The sequence below is a fragment of the Bos taurus genome, chromosome 21 (assembly GCF_002263795.3).
Source record: "Bos taurus isolate L1 Dominette 01449 registration number 42190680 breed Hereford chromosome 21, ARS-UCD2.0, whole genome shotgun sequence".
Classification (NCBI taxonomy): domain Eukaryota; kingdom Metazoa; phylum Chordata; class Mammalia; order Artiodactyla; family Bovidae; genus Bos; species Bos taurus.
Genome location: NC_037348.1, coordinates 61347149 through 61365888, shown reverse-complemented (window position 1 = coordinate 61365888; position 18740 = coordinate 61347149). Strand labels below are relative to the sequence as shown.

The 18740-nt window shown below is 43.1% G+C and overlaps 1 protein-coding gene across 5 annotated transcripts in view; it reads right to left on the bottom strand.

Moving 5' to 3' along the window:
• PAPOLA (poly(A) polymerase alpha) overlaps positions 1-7488 on the bottom strand; it is a 53460-nt gene extending 45972 nt beyond the window's left edge. For 4 of the 5 annotated variants that reach the window (XM_005222128.5, XM_005222129.5, XM_005222130.4 and 1 more), the window contains exon 1: positions 7265-7488. In XM_005222128.5, the coding sequence (XP_005222185.1) occupies positions 7265-7272 (8 nt within the window). In that variant the 5' untranslated portion in view covers positions 7273-7488. 5 annotated transcript variants of the gene reach the window in all.
• Between the last annotated feature and the right edge of the window lie 11252 nt (positions 7489-18740).

The following is an 18740-nucleotide window of genomic DNA, read 5'->3' as shown; positions in this document are numbered from 1 at the left end:
AATTAGCATTTTGATTCCTGGCTCTGTAGTTTATCCTAATCAAACGGTTATTTTAATAAAGAACTGAAATAAAAACTTTAAGATGGCCTCTTCAGTGTAATGCTCTGTGATTAGAAAATTAAATACAAATCACGATTTACAGCTTTAGAGCACTGGTAAAGCATTCAAGGTTATCTATCAAACTTCATTAATCCAATTTTCCTAAAAGCACTTTTTCCTCATTTATTTTTTCCAAAAAACTATATTACTAGGCTGAAATTTACTGAATTAGGATCCCAAGTATGTATGAGAGACAATACTAAAACCAGGAATACAAAGATAGTCTCTATCCTTAGTGACAATCTCAAATTTGGTCAGGGATTCAGATCTTTAAACAACAGATGGGTGCAAAGTAAAAGCTTACAATAAATAGTACAGAAAGAATCAAGGCTATGCCAAAGGAAAAGGATAAGGAGGTGTGCACTCTCAACAACTGGAGAACTGGAAAAAAGCAGTCTCAGCAGATAACACACTAACCGAAAGGACAACAAATCACCAGGTGTTTTCGGAAATGGTTAATATTTAACGGCTTTCATCTCAATTTAAACAAAGCTCAAGCTACTGATGGATCCCTGCCTCCTCATATGGGACATTTGGAACTGGAGACCCATCATATTAACAGGGCCAATTGCCTCAAAATGTAGATACTAGTCAACAGAAAACACTCAATTCTTGTTAGTTTTAGTCAGTAAAGTTAAAACTGAAAGCTTAACTTACCTTCCTTGAAAGTAATCAGATAAATCACAATAACATGATATATATATCTTTATATATAATCTTTAGGTGTAAATTATATAATTTGCTGTTTAAAGGCCTTAACGTAAACATAATGTGTCCACTCGAGCAGGATAAAAGGACACTGAACAAAGTAAGAATATGCGATCTCTGTAAAATATCTGAATGTGCACTAAATATTAATTCTTAGCAGAAATAATACAATCTACTCTTTCACAAGAAGTTTAAAATATATTTAAATTTTACTAGTAGCTTAACAGTCAAGCTTACAGTATTTGCTAACACATTATTCTAAATGGCTGTATCACCTTCAGCCTGTGTAAGAGGTACTAAATATAGTTAGAACCTAACTACAATCTTAAAATATATAGTCCAGGTGGCTCATCCAGCCAATATTTAGTAAGCATCAGAGCACCTACAGATGAAGCAATGGTTCACCCTCAGGGGGAACAAATTATGATGAATTCCAAGGTCAAACTTTGGAAATAAACGGTTGATTATACAGAGAAAAGCACTCATTACTGAATTGTAACAAAGGCCAGGTATTTCCCTCTCTTTCCTAAGGGCACTTCTAACTGTCCCTTTGCCGTCTAAAAGGGGCTAGAAGTAAAAACAACAAAAATGGCCAAATCACAGCATTCCTGCATCAGTATTTGTCAAGCATAATTTGAAAATGAGGGAAATGTAACTAGAGAATCTAAAAAAATTTTAAAGTGTATCAGAAAAAAATATTCAACAATGTATTATATCATAGTATTACATAGTAACTCCAGGATACCCAATTTAGATGCTAATAACCAAAATGACAGGAAGACTATTTTTAAATAAAACCTTAAAAACTACGAAGACTGTAAAATACAAGAATCTGGTTTCTGAAATATAGAGGGAATAGAAATTTGAGAGACAATTCTGTAACAGAAGAGGAATAAAGATTATCTATTTTAAACTTCTACATTTTCTTCTTCCCCAAATCCTTAAGTTTTCAAATCAAAATGCTATAAAATTCTGCAGACCTGCAATCCAAAGACTGAACAAGTATTTTTCGAGAAGCCGATCTTGAAACTTAAGTATACTTAAGACACATCAACAGATGCCAATTGAGTTGAGGAAACACCAAAAACGTACACAGATGCTACAGTTCTAGGATGAGGATGAAACATGGAACCCAGAGTCGAATTTGGTTCCAATCTACAACTTAGGGGGCTTCCCCTGTGGCTCAGCTGGTTAAGAATCCGCCTGCAATGCGGGAGACCTAGGTTCGATCCCTGGATTGGGAAGATCCCCTGGAGAAGGGAACAGCTACCCACTCCAATATTCTGGCCTGGAGAATTCAATGGACCATAGGGTCACAATCAGACATGACTGAGCAACTGCCACATTCATTCATTCATTCATTCAAGAACTAGTATCTCCTGCAATGGGGCTGTTTCATGAGTCAGAAACTGAGACTGTACAGTCATTTAAAAGCTGAAGTATCAGGATGATGAACATACCAAATAAAAGACAAGTCTCTTCCACCAACCAAAAGTGAAAAATAGCTGGGACTCCAACTGGCCTCATTTTGCCTAAAGTTAGCTTTTATAAACTTGCCTACATGCAACTGAAGGTGAAATTTAATTGTAATGTTAACTTGAAGTAGTTCAGCTGCCAAGAAATGGAATATTCTGATAAAACATTTTAAAAGATGTTTTCAAGCTAGAAGGCTTAAGGGGTGGTGGTGGAGGGCAGTCAGAGAGTAGGAAGTGAATAGGCTTATAAATTTACCCAGATCCAATACTTTCCCTCCCAATTTCTCCATCAAAATAGCATGAATTGAAAACATGTTTACAGTAAAATACCACATGGGCTTTCCCATGGCTCAGTGGTAAAGAATCCACCTGCAATGCAGGAGACGCAAGCTTGATTCCTGGTGCGAGATCCTCTGGAGAAGGGAATGGCTACCCACTCCATTATTCTTGCCTCGGAAATCCCATGGACAGATGAGCCTGACAGGCTGCAGTCCATGGGGTCATAAAGAGTCGACACAACCGAGTGACTAAACAACAATTACATTTCAAAACCATAACCAGCATTATTAAGCAGTAACCAGCTCATTACAAAACCTCTAAATCTTAAAATCTGGTAATCAAAAACTCTCAGACGTCACCCTTCTTAAAGATTACCTAATACACTGTTTTTCATTGACAACAAAAAACGTCTCTATATCAGGTGTGTCCATTCCTCCAGACAGTTCAAAACCCACCAGAGATGCCGCGCTGACACCACCATTGCCAACAGCAGCCTGGGACAGCTGTCAGCTGTTACTATACATCCGCAGTTCTCAAACTTTTGGGTCTTAGGACTCTCTTACAACTCATGAAGACTCAAATAAGCTCAAGTTTACGTGGATTACGTCTGTCGCTGTTTAGTGCCTTAGAGATTGCAACGGAAATTTTAAATGCCAATTCATTTAAGTGACAAGAGATCTATCATATGCCAACGTAAATGATTTTTTAAAAAATAACTGTTTCCTAAAACCAAAGATTTAGTGATTATAACACTATTCTACATTTTTGTAAATCTCTTTAATTCTGGTTTAATCAAAAACAGCTGGATTCTCATATCTGCTTCTCCATGCAATCCTTTTTGATAAATTGTTTTCGTAGATGCACAGGAAGAAAATGGATTTACACCACTGTAAGTGGAAAGAAAGAGTATTTTAAGTCTTTTCAAATAACTGTGGATATTCTTCTTTAATACTACACCAAAATGCCCCAAGTGGTAATTTCTTAAAGCCTAGTTACAATATGAAAGCAGAAACCACAGCAAAAAAACCCTTTGTATTCGAGTATTAAAATCCATTGGTCCATCCTGCACTTAAACCTGCCTTCCAAATGTTGACACATTTTAAAAACCACAGTATTTTTAAAGTGTTCATTAATATCACCATCAAATCAGAAATATTTTTAATTATTGGAGGCTGACAAGTTCACAATGGCAGAAACAAGCATTACAAAATTCTAAGTTTTGCTTGAAAGCTCAAATTTTATCACTGACTACATTGTCAGTTGTTTTCCTTAAAGACAGACTCCATTTTTCAAGCAAATGCTAAGCTGTCAAGTACGAACATTATGGTTCATCACTTGTTCTTTGAGGTATAAACAGAACTCCATACGAAAAGCACTAGCTTAGCTCACAAATCAACCAGGTGAGCTCTTCACAAAACCACCATCCTTCTTTCTAGCAGTTTAATGTGTACTTTCCATTTTATCACAACATATTTAAAAGACAAATTCAAGGGCCAAGAGTCGTAGTAAAATTAAAATTTTTACTGCTTCATCAAGGACTTTTTTCTTTCAAACTGTGTGTCTGTGTGCATGTGTGCGGTGAAATAACATAACGACAACTAGAAGGATACGGCACCTCTGCCTCAATTCTTCCTAAAGCACAATCATCATTACAGCACCGGTGCAAGTATCAACAGACTAAAAAAGACATAACACCTCAACCCTGTGAACAGTTTGGATTTTATGTACTCTCTAAGGATCAAAGACCCCCAACGTCCAGACTTCCATAGGTCACACTCTGAAAACCAGTGCTACACAATATTACTATCCACCAAATGGTCCCAGTTCTAGCTCTTATCGCTACAGGAAACTACTCCAATTCCCCTCTTTTTGGTGACAACTCCAAGTATCTGGAAGAAAAGCTATTGTCTCCCGAAAACTCTTGCTAAATATCTCTTCCAATAAAATCCTAAAAATGTGGCATGAATATTAAATCATTGATAATGTTTATTCTCCTTGAAGTCTTTTTCATTACCAGTGACAGCCAGAAGTGAGCTGAAAAATAAATAAAGATCTGACCAGCACAGAATAAGGCAGAAATTGGAATATAGTTCCCATACGGTATTATACTTTATATTAATGCAGTGGCTCTCAACAAGATTTTGGTCCCCAGGGTACACCTGGCAACATTTGGACACATTTGTGGTTGTCATTACCAGAATATGGGGAGTGGGAATCCTGAAATCTAGAGGTCAGGGATGTTGTTAGACACCCTACAATACACATGACAGAATTATCAGCCTAAAATATCAATAGTACCAAGATGAGAAATACTGTGTTAATGGATCTAAAGACTATCAAAAATCTTGGAAACTTCATCACCATGGCTCTTAAACCATGTCAGCTTTTCAAAATTATATGTGCAACTAGGTATGCTTTGGGACAATATATGGGAGACTTGTTCACAATGTTTTCTAATGATTTTCTAATGACCTAACTTCAATAATCTGTTTTGATTTTATCCATTCTGACAACTTATCTATGGTCTATACCTTAACCCCATCCCCCATACAATTTTAACAGCCATACTGAACATGTAACTGGAAGTCAAACACAATACAGTTTGAAAATCACAATTCAAAACATGAAATAAAATTAGTGACACCAAAACATGAAAAACAAAGCAAATTAATGGGGGGTAGGGAGCCTATTTAACTTGGCTGTCTTTGGCCTTTCCAGTTTATTTCAAAAGGGCTATAGTACACTTAGGGTTAAAAATAAAAGAGGGACAGCTAATGAATATCTGTCCACATTTCAAGATACACACTAGAAAGGCAATACCCATGTGTGGGAATCTGCTGCCTTCACTGTGTCTCCCATTTTAAACATTTGAACTAACTTCCCAAAAATCTGAAGCACTTAGGTCTTTAAAAGAAATGTATACTTCCCTTCCCCAATGTTGGGAAAAAGTAGGTATAAAAGAAATGTCAATTTCTAAAATAATTTCATTAAACCACTTTAAGAACACATTTCGTATTACTGATCAATGTTTAATACTGACATGATGGATTATCAGAAAGAGAAGTCCTTTTTCAAAAACAGCAGTAAAATGTGAGCTAACACAGAGTCACATGGCATTATTGCAAACATTAAGGTTGACTTTAATAGCTGAATTGAAAAATGCCACAAAAACCCTGCTAAGACTCGGTTCTCCTAGTGACCCTTTTTATCGTTCCATAAAAGGAAGAAATCAATTAACAGGGACCTTGCAGATTACAAGACTCTAGGTCTATATATTTAATTAAAGCTAACAAATATTCTCATTACAGAAATAATATGCGATGGGCCTCTTAACAAAATGACTGGAATGGGTGAGAAGGAGCGTGAAATTCTTTTCTAAAATATCGTGTAAAGTACGACAGGTGTGTTTAATGCCTGTTTCAAAGTTAGAGCCTCACCTGTAAAGAGACACACACGTATACGTACATAAATAAAACTGTAAAACTATAATCACATATATTTGCAGAAAAGTTCATTTTACTAAAAACAAAACCTGAGGCGCTACAGTAGGTGTCAGAAACCCTAAAATTTCTCTTCTACCTTGAAGCAAAATTTCAAGGGTCGATTACATGCCTGGGGGCCAGAATGAAGAGAACGCCTCAGCCCTTCGTTTCTTACCCTTGAATCTTCAAAAATGGAAGAAATGCAGTCTCACTATTTAGGCCTCTGCACTGCTGTGTATATACGCAGGGAAAAAACGCTGTAATCTCTCTATCAACAATGAGTTCTCAAATTACATCCCAGTCTTTCAAAGAGAAAAAGAAAACTTAAAAAAAAAAAAAAAAAACCAAAACTCTACAAGGGAAAGAAAGTAAAGGATGTAGGCCTAGTAGGATTAAAAGCCGAAGACGAACTACATAAGAAAAAGTCTACCATCAGAAAAACAAAAAGTTATATCACTGCAGATGGAGAGAAACGGAAGCAGGAAGAACTCCGGCGACCCTATCAAAACAAAACCGGGAGAGCAATACGTAACGCAACACCTTTCGATGGGGGCGCCCGGGAAAATACCCCTTTTCCGGGGACTGGAAGACTGGAGGGTATTGGGCCGGGTGGAGGGGAGAGAGGTTCCAAACAGCAGGGCTCGACGCTCAAAACTGGGTTGGTTGGTTTGTTTTTTAACTCGTGTTCATGCAAGCTGGGACGTGGAAGTGGGTTAACACTGGCGCACGACGTGGGCCAACTTGGAAACGGTGAGGAGACGTAGGCCGGGAAGAGAAGCAGCGGAATGAGCCCGCCAGGCGCCGGGGTGGGGGCGGGGGGGCCAAGCCCGAACCCCGAGTGCAGACCCCGCAAGGAGCAGGGCCTTCCGCCCGGGCCGCTGGCCACCGGGTTTTTTTTTCTTTTTTTCCCTCTCGCCTCCTTTCTATTATCGGACCAAGCGCGACCAGTCGAGTTAAAGAGGTTCCTCCGGCCCTTTCCGGAAGGGGAAGGCCCCCGGCCCGACAGCCGCCAAAGCCAGGAAAGGAGATGGGGGTGGGAAGCGGGAACGGAGCACAAGGGGGAAGTGAGGCGGCGGGCGGGAGAGAGGAAACAGGAAGAGCCCCAGTCCTGCCGGCCTCCCCCGCAGGGCGAGGACCCGGCTCCCGCGACCCCTCCCCCTCCCCCGACGCCCCCCAAAGCCCAGTCGGCAAGCGAGAGAAAACAGAATACAAATCACTTACAACGGCATCGTCTCCTGCGCCGGCACCGCCCAGTCACTTCCCCCCCGCAACCGCCGCCACTGCCGCCCTGGGCATGATCCACTGAGGCGGGAGGGAGGGGGGCGGGGGCCTGCCTTAGCCCTGGGTCCTACCCCACTCCCGCACCCGCTCCCGCCGCTTTAAGCGCTTCTCCTCCTTCCCCTTCGTCCTAACATGGCGCCCGAGCGCTACCACAGCAACGTTCTAGAACCGGTGACGTCACCACGCACGCCGGGCGCGCGCATGCGCGCAGCAGCCGCTCGACGCCGCGAAGCCTCACGGGAAGGGTAGTTTAATAGCCCGCTGGCGCCCCAGCGACTTCCGGCTGGCGCCCCAGAAACTTCCGCCCGGATCCCTTTCCGCGACTGCAGTCCGGGTGCGGGACAGGGTGAGAAAGGCGAGGAGTTCTTTCTCTGAGCGACAGAGGCGAGCGGGTGTCCCCTCTTGCCGGGCCGGTCTCGTCGCCTATGCGGCCCGGACTGCGCGCGCCAGGGCCCGGAGAGGGGCGTCGCTTCTGGTGCATTGTGAGGTCGCCCAGGTCTCGCCGCCCGAGGTCGCGCTGCTACTCGGACCGGTCGGTGGAGGCCCTTGGAGGGGCCCGAGGCGCCCGCGCGGGCCCACCACCTGCCCCGGGTGCCAGTCGAGCGCGGGGCTCCGCACGGTGTCACTGAATTGTAACAAGTCACTCAGCCTGTCCTTACTTTTCTGAAGAGTGAGTGTCTGCCTGCTTCCCAGGGGACTGGCGCCTGTTGAATGCGGTAATGGAAGAGGGGTGCTTGGCATAGCCAGCAACAGAGAGGGGCGCAGGGTCACCGCTAGGACTCTCCTGCCCTGATAGACTCAGTTTAACTCTGCGTGGGGCCTTGGAGTTGTTCTGCCCACTCATGTGTACGCAGGCGCTCGAGAAATAACTGTTGAGTGAATAGAAGTTTGAAGGCTAGGACTCAGATGACCGCGGCTTCGGGAACACGAGCTCATTTTTTTTTTTTTTTGACAGCTGGGCCCTGGAACTCACTAATAAAGCTGTCACTCAGTAGAAACGTAGGTGGCCGTAATCCTTGGAATGATAGCAAAGGCCTTTTCGCCTCCAGTTTCCCCAAGGCTATGTTTTTTTCAACCCATTCTGCGCCTAAGCGGTCACTACTAACCTCCAGCCAAAGTTTCAGAAAGAATGCCCCAGACTGACTGGACTCCTGATTCTCCTTCCTTCGAATTTAGAACGCATTCCAGAGGGTCACACAGAGCTTAATGGAGGGCAGGGGAGCAGTCAAATAGGGGAAATTAAAGTTCTGAATTCTTTAAACATGTTAATATGCCCTTGTAAATTCTCAGGAAGTCTAACCAAAGATTTCCCTTTTTTTCACCAAACGTTGAGTGGGATTGGAAAACCACAAGGGTCTAAAACCCACATTGTCCAATAGGGTAGCTGTTTGTCACAGGTGGCTTGCAAACATGTGAAATGAGGCTAGTCCGTTTAAGATATGGTGTAAGTACAAATCACATGTGATGTCAGAGATACTAGTATGAACAGAAGAATAGGAAATACCTCACAGTTTTTTATATCTTGATTTAAATAGAATGCATTAAAAATATGAAAATTCCAACTGTTTCTTTTTCATTTTTAAAATGTGACTACTAGGAACTTTGCTGGTGGTCCAGTGGGTAAGACTTTGTTCACAGTGCAAGAGGGCCTGGATTCCATCCCTGGCCAGGGAACTAGACCCCACATGCCTCAACTAAAGAGTGCATGAAACAAGTGACAGCTAAAGATCCTGCATGTACAACTAAGCTCCAGTGCAGCCAAATAAACATCTTGTTTAAAACTGTGACTGCTACAAAAATATAAATTACATATGTGGCCCTCAATTGTACTGAATAACAGTAGCCTGGAGACAGACTTGTGTTTTATTCCAGTTCTACTTGTTAGGCCTTAGCTCTTGTGGCTTTAGTTGGGGGCCCAGTAATAGACTTGTCTTTAAATTTTTTGAAAATCTAAGCTCCAGTGAAATTAATAACATGTTTATAAGTTGCTCATAAAAATGGGCACTGATGATGGTCAAATACTGACCCACTTAACCTTACATTCTGAATGAGTGGGAGCAGATAAATACGTGAATGTATAAGGGAATTATAGAATAAGAATAAAAATAGATCAGTTCAACTTTAGATACTGTGGTCAAACAGTCTTTCAGAGGAGACAACTGTTGACTTGAAAAAGATGCACACCGTGAGAGTTAAGTTTTATTTGGGGCCAAATGAGAACTGCAGCCCAGGAGACAGCACCTCAGATAGCTTGAAGAAACTGCTCCAAAGGGGTAGTGCGGGAAGGTCAATATATGTGATTTTGGTGAAGGAGGAGTTTACACAATCAAGCACTTAATCTTACGAAAGGTTTTCTGTTAGTCAGGAGGAGCTGATGTCACCAGGAGGGGATTTAGTACTTTTCTAGATATGAGGAGATGCAAGGATTGGGATCATGAAATCAGTTCCTGAAAATAACGTTCTACAGACCTGTTCCACCAGTTTCCCTGGAGCACGAAATGCCTCATTCTCCACCCTGAACTCCCTTCAGATCCTGTTGGAGGTCAAGAGCTGCAGCAGCAAAGGGTTCAGTCCTGCAGAGGCAGCCGGCAAGTGCTTTGCAAGGGCCAATTTATAGTTGACATAATCTTTGACCTGAGACCTGTAGCCTTTCTGAAAGATTGGGATCTTTTTGTGAATGGGGAAGCCTTTGAAAGTTATAAAATGGGCAGGAGATTGTTGTTCAGTGGCCAAGTCATTTCCAACGCTTTGTGACCCTACGGACTGCAGCACAGCAGCCTCCCCGGGCCTTCACTGTTTCCCAGTTTGCTCAAATTCATTTCCATTAAGCGAGAGATGCTGTCTAACCATCCCACTCTCTGCCACCTTTTGCCCCCAATCTTTCCCAGCATCCGGGCTCTTTTCCAATTAATCCAATTTGAGAGAGATTTAGGCATTGTGGTTAATCCTGGTTTAGAGGTAGCAGGGCAGGAATAAAACAAAGATGATTATGAAGGTTCTAGGAAGGGGACAGAACAAATGAAATAGGAAACAAGATAACTGAGCCAGGAAATAAGATTATGAAAACGGTTTGATATGGGTTGATTTTGATGTGCCTTTGGGACCTTCAGAAAAGTCTGAAGCTATTGAAAACACTCCAGGAATTGAGATGTAAAGGCTGGAGACAGATTATAAACTCTGAAAACAACTGATGGTGTCTTGGAATCCTATTTCAGTTCTGGAATGGCTTTGCCTCACTGGGCCACTACAATCTAATCCAGCTTATATTTCACAAGTGAGTAATGAGCTAGGTGGTCACAAATCCTCAATTAAGGATGTAGTTTGAGCCATGAAAAGTGGAGAGTGAGATAAAGCCAATTATCAGTGTTTTGGTTAAGACAATATCTGTATAGTGTTAGCCTTGCCTTGCATGTCCTTGGAGCCCCAGCCCACTACCTCCAGCTGCTGCCGAAACTGCTTTATTGTAACAGCCTGCCCCACGGCCTGCTTTCCACCAGCTGCTAAGAAGAAGGGGAGATGTTTTTCTACCTGAATCTTAAGTATCATTCAAATTGCACTTTCCACACAGTGTCCTGGTGGAAAGATTCCCAGACTGGTTCTTTTAGGTACATCGGTTCAGTTCAGTTCAGTTCAGTTGCTCAGTCGTGTCCAACTCTTTGCGACCCCATGAATCACAGCACGCCAGGCCTCCCTGTCCATCACCAACTCCCGGAGTTCACTCAAACTCAGGTCCATTGAGTCGGTGATGCCATCCAGCCATCTCATCCTGGGTTGTCCCCTTCTCCTCCTGCCGCCAGCATCAGTCTTTTCCAATGAGTCAACTCTTTGCATGAGATGGCCAAAGTATTGTAGTTTCAGTTTTAGCATCATTCCTTCCAAAGAACACCCAGGACTGATCTCCTTTAGAATGGACTGGTTGGATCTCCTTGCAGTCCAAGGGACTCTCAAGAGTCTTCTCCAAAACCACACTTCAAAAGCATCGATTCTTTGGCGCTCAGCTTTCTTCACAGTCCAACTCTCACATGCATACATGACCACTGGAAAAACCATAGCCTTGACTAGACGGACCTTTGTTGGCAAAGTAATGTCTCTGCTTTTCAATATGCTATCTAGGTTGGTCATAACTTTCCTTCCAAGGAGTAAGCGTCTTTTAATTTCATAGCTGCAGTCACCATCTGCAGTGATTTTGGAGCCCCCAAAAATAAAGTCTGACTCTGTTTCCACTGTTTCCCCATCTATTTCCCATGAAGTGATGGGACCAGATGCCATGATCTTCGTTTTCTGAATGTTGAGCTTTAAGCCAACTTTTTCACTCTCCACTTTCACTTTCATCAAGAGGCTTTTTAGTTCCTCTTCACTTTCTGCCATAAGGGTGGTGTCATCTGCATATCTGAGGTTATTGATATTTCTCCTGGCAATCTTGATTCCAGCTTGTGCTTCTTCCAGCCCAGCGTTTCTCATAATGTACTCTGCATCTAAGTTAAATAAGCAGGGTGACAATATACAGCCTTGACATACTCCTTTTCCTATTTGGAACCAGTCTGTTGTTCCATGCCCAGTTCTAACTGTTGCTTCCTGACCTGCATATAGGTTTCTCAAGAGGCACGTCAGGTGTTCTGGTATTCCCATCTCTTTCAGAATTTTCCACAGTTTATTGTGATCCACACAGTCAAAGGCTTTGGCATAGTCAATAAAGCAGAAATAGATGTTTTTCTGGAACTCTCTTCTTTTTTGATGATCCAGCGGATGTTGGCAATTTGATCTCTGGTTCCTCGGCCTTTTCTAAAACCAGCTTGAACATCTGGAAGTTCACGGTTCACATATTGCTGAAGCCTGGCTTGGAGAATTTTGACCATTACTTTACTAGCGTGTGAGATGAGTGCAATTGTGCAGTAGTTTGAGCATTCTTTGGCATTGCCTTTCTTTGGGATTGGAATGAAAACTGACCTTTTCCAGTCCTGTGGCCACTGCTGAGTTTTCCAAATTTGCTGGCATATTGAGTGCAGCACTTTCACAGCATTATCTTTCAGGATTTGAAAGAGCTCAACTGGAATTCCATCACCTCCACTAGCTTTGTTCGTAGTGATGCTTTCTAAGGCCCACTTGACTTCACATTCCAGGATGTCTGGCTCTAGGTGAGTGATCATACCATCGTGATTATCTTGGTCATGAAGATCTTTTTTGTACAGTTCTTCTGTGTATTCTTGCCATCTCTTCTTAATATCTTCTGCTTCTGTTAGGTCCATACCATTTCTGTCCTTGATCGAGCCCATCTTTGCATGAAATGTTCCCTTGGTATCTCTGATTTTCTTGAAGAGATCTCTAGTTTTCCCCATTCTGTTGTTTTCCTCTATTTCTTTGCATTGATCGCTAAGGAAGGATTTCTTATCTCTTCTTGCTATTCTTTGGAACTCTGCATTCAGATGCTTATATCTTTCCTTTTCTCCTTTGCTTTTCGCTTCTCTTCTTTTCACAGCTATTTGTAAGGCCTCCCCAGACAGCCATTTTGCTTTTTTGCATTTCTTTTCCATGGGGATGGTCTTGATCCCTGTCTCCTGTACAATGTCATGAACCTCATTCCATAGTTTATCAGGCACTCTATCAGATCTAGTCCCTTAAATCTATTAAATCTATTTCTCACTTCCACTGTATAATCGTAAGGGATTTGATTTAGGTCTTACCTGAATGGTCTAGTGGTTTTCCCTACTTTCTTCAATTTAAGTCTGAATTTGGCAATAAGGAGCTCATATCTGAGCCACTATGTACGTATGATCTTAGGTACATAGTGCATGCAAATAAAAAAATAGAGGAAGTTTTAAAAATATTTATTTAATTGGTGGTCCTAATGGTAAAGAACTAGCCTGCCGATGCAGGAGACTTAAGAGATGTGGGTTTGATCCCTGGGTCAGGAAGGTCCCCTGGAGAAGTAAATGGCAACCCACTCCAGTATTCTTGCCCAGAGACTCCTGTGGACAGTAGGGCCTTACGAGCTACAGTCCGTAGGGTTGCAAAGAGTCGGAGTCTTAGCCATTGGACCACCAGGTAAGTCCCATGCACAGAAAATATTTTTTAATTTCTTCACCTATTGAGGACTACCTGGTTTGTGTTTCTGTGTTATTTAGGAGGTGATCATTGGAGACACTGTGTGATACAGAGATTTTTAAAATCCAAATAATAAACTATAATGACTCATTTGGCTACTACTGGTGTATACTTTTTACAATTTCAATCAAAAGGCAGATTTATGAGTCACTAAAGTCAAAATAATAGCAAGCACTTCCATCTAATAGTGCTGTACTCTTGAGCTATCTTTTCATTAAATTCTCACTCCCCTTTTAGATGTTGATGTTTTGAAGAATGTGTCTTCTGTCATTTGCATAAAAGGAAGGACTTCCAGGAAAGACAGAGGATGGTCACATCACAGGTCTTGTCTGAGTCCCTTGGCCACCAAGTGTGGGTTCTTGGCTTTGAGCAAGAAAGAGTTCAAGAGTAAGCCACAGTAAAGTGAAAACAGGTCTATCCAGGGAGGATAGACACTGCATAGAGTGTGGGCCCTGTCAGGAGGCAAGAGCAGCAGGGGAGTATGGGGGTTGTCAGTTTTTGTAGGGGTGGGTAACTTCATAGGCTAATGAGTAGCAGGAGTATTCCAGCTATTTGGGGGAAGAGGTGAGGATTTTCAGGAATTGGGCCACCGCCCACTTTTTGACCTTCTGTGGTCGTCCTTGGCAAGTCATGGCACCTGGGGTATGTCATTTAGCGTGCTGATGTGCTATAGTGAACATATACTGAGGTCAAACTCAGGTGGAAGTCCGCTCTTCTGCCTTCTCGGACCTGAAGTGAAGTCGCTCAGCCGTGTCCAGCTCTTTGCAACCCTGTGGACTATAGCCTCCCAAGCTCTGTCCATGGATTTTCCAAGCAAGAGTACTGGAAAGGGGTGCCATCTTCTTCTCCAGGGGATCTTCCCTACCCAGGGATCAAACCCAGGTCTCCCGCATTGTAGGCAGACGCTTTAATCTGAGCCACTAGGGAAGTCTTGGACCTAGTTGATTCTAATCAGGTTATGTTGTGGGCTGTGTCATAGGTCATTCTTTTAAAAGTTTTGCCCTGCCCGCTTCCTGTCTCAGAACTGCAGTAGCACTTTAATTAGAACTGGCCCAAACTTGTGCTTCCTCTAGTCTCTGCCTCTCTCTCAATAGTTCAGTCATCCTTTAGGCTCAAAACAAGTCAGTTTCCTGATTCCTTCCTTTTCCTCACTGCCCATACCCAATCCAACCTCAAGTCCTACTGGTTCCACCTCTCAAATCCACCTGACATCCAGACTCTACTCCTCTGCCATCACCCTAATCCCTGGTAGTATGCTGCTAATGCTAAGTCGCTTCAGTTGTGTCCGACTCTGTGCGACCCCATAGATGGCAGGCCAGCAGGCTCCGCCATCCCTGGGATTCTCCAGGCAAGAACACTGGAGTGGGTTGCCGTTCCCTTCTCCAACGCACAAAAGTGAAAAGTAAAAGTGAAGTCACTCAGTCGTGTCTGACTCTCCGCAACCCCATGGACTGCAGCTCCCCAGGCTCCTCCGTCCATGGGATTTTCCAGGCAAGAGTACTGGAGTGGGGTGCCATTGCCTTCTCCCTGGTGGTATAGTGGATAAGAATTCGCCTGCCAATGCAGGGGGCGTGGGTTCAATCCCTGCTTCGGGAAGACTCCCCATGTCGCAGGGCAACTAAAGCTTGTGTACCACAGCTACTGAGCCCTCATGCTGCAGCTGCTGAAATCCATGTGCCTAGAGCCTGTAGTCCACAGCAAGAGAAGCCACTGCAATAAGTAGCCCTCACTCCACAACTGGAGAGCAGCCCCTCCCCGCTGAGAGAAAAGCCCTCACAGCAACAGAGATCCAGCACGGTCAAAAAAGAAAGCAAGCAGGTGTGCTTAACCCCAAAACCAAGCAGGCTTGCTTAGCAACAAGACCAGGCTGCAGATGCAGGAGACATGCCCCAGAACAATGAAACAGTGGTGGCAGGAGCCCCACATCCTACCCACTGAGCTCAGTAAGTTAATGATCCCTAAGATACACTCCCTGCACACATGAAAAAGATATTTTGTAGACCTAGCTTTGTTGTTTGTAGGAACAACAACAAAAAAACCTCCCCTGCCCAACCTGGAGGATACTGACTAAAAAAGATGTACAACTTGAGAATTGAGAGTTAAGTTTTATTGGGGACAAAATGAGGACCGCAGCCCAGGAGGCAGCATCTCAGACAGCTCTGAGAGACTGCTCCAAAGTGGCAGTGGGGGAAGGCCAATATATAAGGATTTGGTGAAGGGGGAGTTCAGTACCATGAAGCACTCAATTTACAAAAGGTTTTTTTGTTAGTCATGAGGACCTGATGTCCCCGTGAAGGGATTTAGTGCTTCCCTAGATATGAGGGGACTGAGGATTCAGATCATAAAGTCTGTTCCTAAAAACATCCACCTATCTAAAGGCCTGTCCCACCAGAGTCCCTGGAGCACAGAGTGCCTCACTCTACCCTGAACTCCCTCAGGGGTTGTTAAGGATCAACAGCTATAGCAGCATGGGGTTCAATCTCCTTAGAGGCTAATGGGAAATGGCTTTGTTATTCAGTCTTGACAGTGCTCTTGGTAAGTGCCAATTTGTAGCTGACAAAGAGGAACTAATGATGGAAGCATGATGTCTACTCAAGAATGATGAAAGTTCCATGATCATGTTGACAATGCTCTCTTTAATCTCTAAAGATAATTTATAACCAGTGTCTCAAAATTGCAAATCTTCAGCCCTTGTAGTTCTGATTTATAACTGGCTTTTTTTTTTTTTTGGCCAACTGTCAAAAAAAAAAAAATGACAGAAAAGTTTTTCTTCCTCTTCCCACTTCTCCCTTGATTAGAAAGTGTAGCCCTGTAGCCTCACTGTAGAGATTGCTGGAGTGCAGCAGTCTCTCACCTGCCTGCTTGTAAGCCTCAGTTCAGTTCAGTCTCTCAGTCGTGTCCAATTCTTTGCCATCCCATGAATCTCGGCATGCCAGGCCTCCCTGTCCATCACCAACTCCCAGAGTTTACCCAAACTCATGTCCATCGAGTCGGTGACGCCATCCAGCCATCTCATCCTCTGTCGTCCCCTTCTCCTCCTGCCCCCAATCCCTCCCAGCATCATGGTCTTTTCCAATGAGTCAACTCTTCGAGTGAGGTGGCCAAAGTATTGAAGTTTCAGCTCCAGCACGAGTCCTGCCAATGAACATCCAGGACTGATCTCCTTTAGGATGGACTGACTGGATCTCCTTGCAGTCCAGGGGACTCTCAAGAGTCTTCTCCAACACCACAGTTCAAAAGCATCAATTCTTTGGCACTCAGCTTTCTTTATAGTCCAACTCTCATCCATACATGACTACTAGAAAAACCATAGCCTTGACTAGACGGATTTTTGTTGGCAAAGTACTGCCTCTGCTTTTTAATATGCTGTCCAGGTTGGTCATAGCTTTTCTTCCAAGGAGCAAGCATCTTAATTTCATGGCTGCAGTCACCATCTGCAGTGATTTTGGAGCCCAAAAAAAATAAAGGCTGACACTATTTCCACTGTTTCCCCATCTATTTGCCACGAAGTGATGGGACTGGATGCCATGATCTTAGTTTTCTGAATGTTGAGCTTTAAGCCAACTTTTTCACACTCCTCTCACTTTTATTAAGAGGCTCTTTAGTTCTTCACTTTCTGCCATAAGAGTGGTGTCATCTGCATATCTGAGGTTATTGATATTTCTCCCAGCAATCTTGATTCCAGCTTGTGCTTCATCCAGCCCAGCGTTTCTCATGATGTACTCTGCATAGAAGTTAAATAAACAGGGTGACAATATACAGCCTTGACGTACTCCTTTTCCTATTTGGAACCAGTCTGTTGTTCCATGTCCAGTTCTAACTGTTGCTTCCTGACCTACATACAGATTTCTCAAGAGGCAGGTCAGGTTGTCTGGTACTCCCATCTCTTTCAGAATTTTCCACAGTTTGTGGTGAGTCACACAGTCAAAGGCTTTGGTGTAGTCAATAAAGCAGAAATAGAGGTTTTTCTCGAACTCTCTTGCTTTTTCGATAATCCAGCAGATATTGGCAATTTGATCTCTGGTTCCTCTGCCTTTCCAGCTTGAACATCTGGAAGTTCACAGTTTATGTATTGTTGAAGCCTGGCTTGGAGAATTTTGAGCATTACTTTATTAGCGTGTACTGCTGCTGCTGCTAAGTCACTTCAGTCGTGTCCGACTCTGTGCAACCCCATAGACAGCAGCCCACTAGGCTCATCTGTCCCTGGGATTCTCCAGGCAAGAACACTGGAGTGGGTTGCCATTTCCTTCTCCATTACTAGTGTGTGAGATGAGTGCAATTGTGCGGTAGATTGAGCATTCTTTGGCATTGCCTTTCTTAGGGACTGGAATGAAAACTGACCTTTTCCAGCCCTGTGGCCACTGCTAAGTTTTCCAAATTTGCTGGCATATTGAGTGCAGCACTTTTACAGCTTCATCTTTTAGGATTTGAAATAGCTCAACTGGAATTCCATCACCTCCACTAGCTTTGTTCATAGTGATGCTTTCTAAGGCCCACTTGACTTCACATTCCAGAATGTCTGACTCTAGATGAGTGATCACACCATCATGATTATCTTGGTCCTGAAGATCTTTTTTGTACAGTTCTTTTGTGTATTCTTGCCACCTCTTAGTATCTTCTGCTTCTGTTAGGTCCATACCATTTTTGTCCTTTATTGAGCCCATCTTTGCATGAAATGTTCCCTTGGTAGCTCTCATTTTCTTGAAGAGATCTCTAGTCTTTCCCATTCTGTTGTTTGCCTCTATTTCTTTGCATTGATCACTGAGGAAGGCTTTCTTATCTCTCCTTGATATTCTTTGGAACTCTGCATTCAAATGGGTGTATCTTTCCTTTTCTCCTTTGCTTTTGGCTTCTTTTCACACCTATTTGTAAGGCCTCCTCAGACAGCCATTTTGCTTTTTTGCACTTCTTTTTCTTGGGGATGGTCTTGCTCCCTGTCTCCTGTACAGTATCACAGACCTCCGTCCATAGTTCATCAGGTTCTCTATCAGATCTAGTCCCTTAAATATTTCTCACTTCCACTGTATAATCATAAGGGATTTGATTTAGGTCATCCCTGAATGGTCTAGTGGTTTCCCCTACTTTCTTCAATTTAAGTCTGAATTTGGCAACAAAGAGTTCATGATCTGAGCCACAGTCAGCTCCTGGTCTTGTTTTTGCTGACTGTATAGAGCTTCTCCATCTTTGGCTGCAAAGAATATAATCAATCTGATTTCGGTGTTGACCATCTGGTGATGTCCATGTATAGAGTCTCTCTTGTGTTGCTCAAGAGAGTGTTTGCTAGGACTAGCGCGTTCTCTTGGCAGAACTCTAT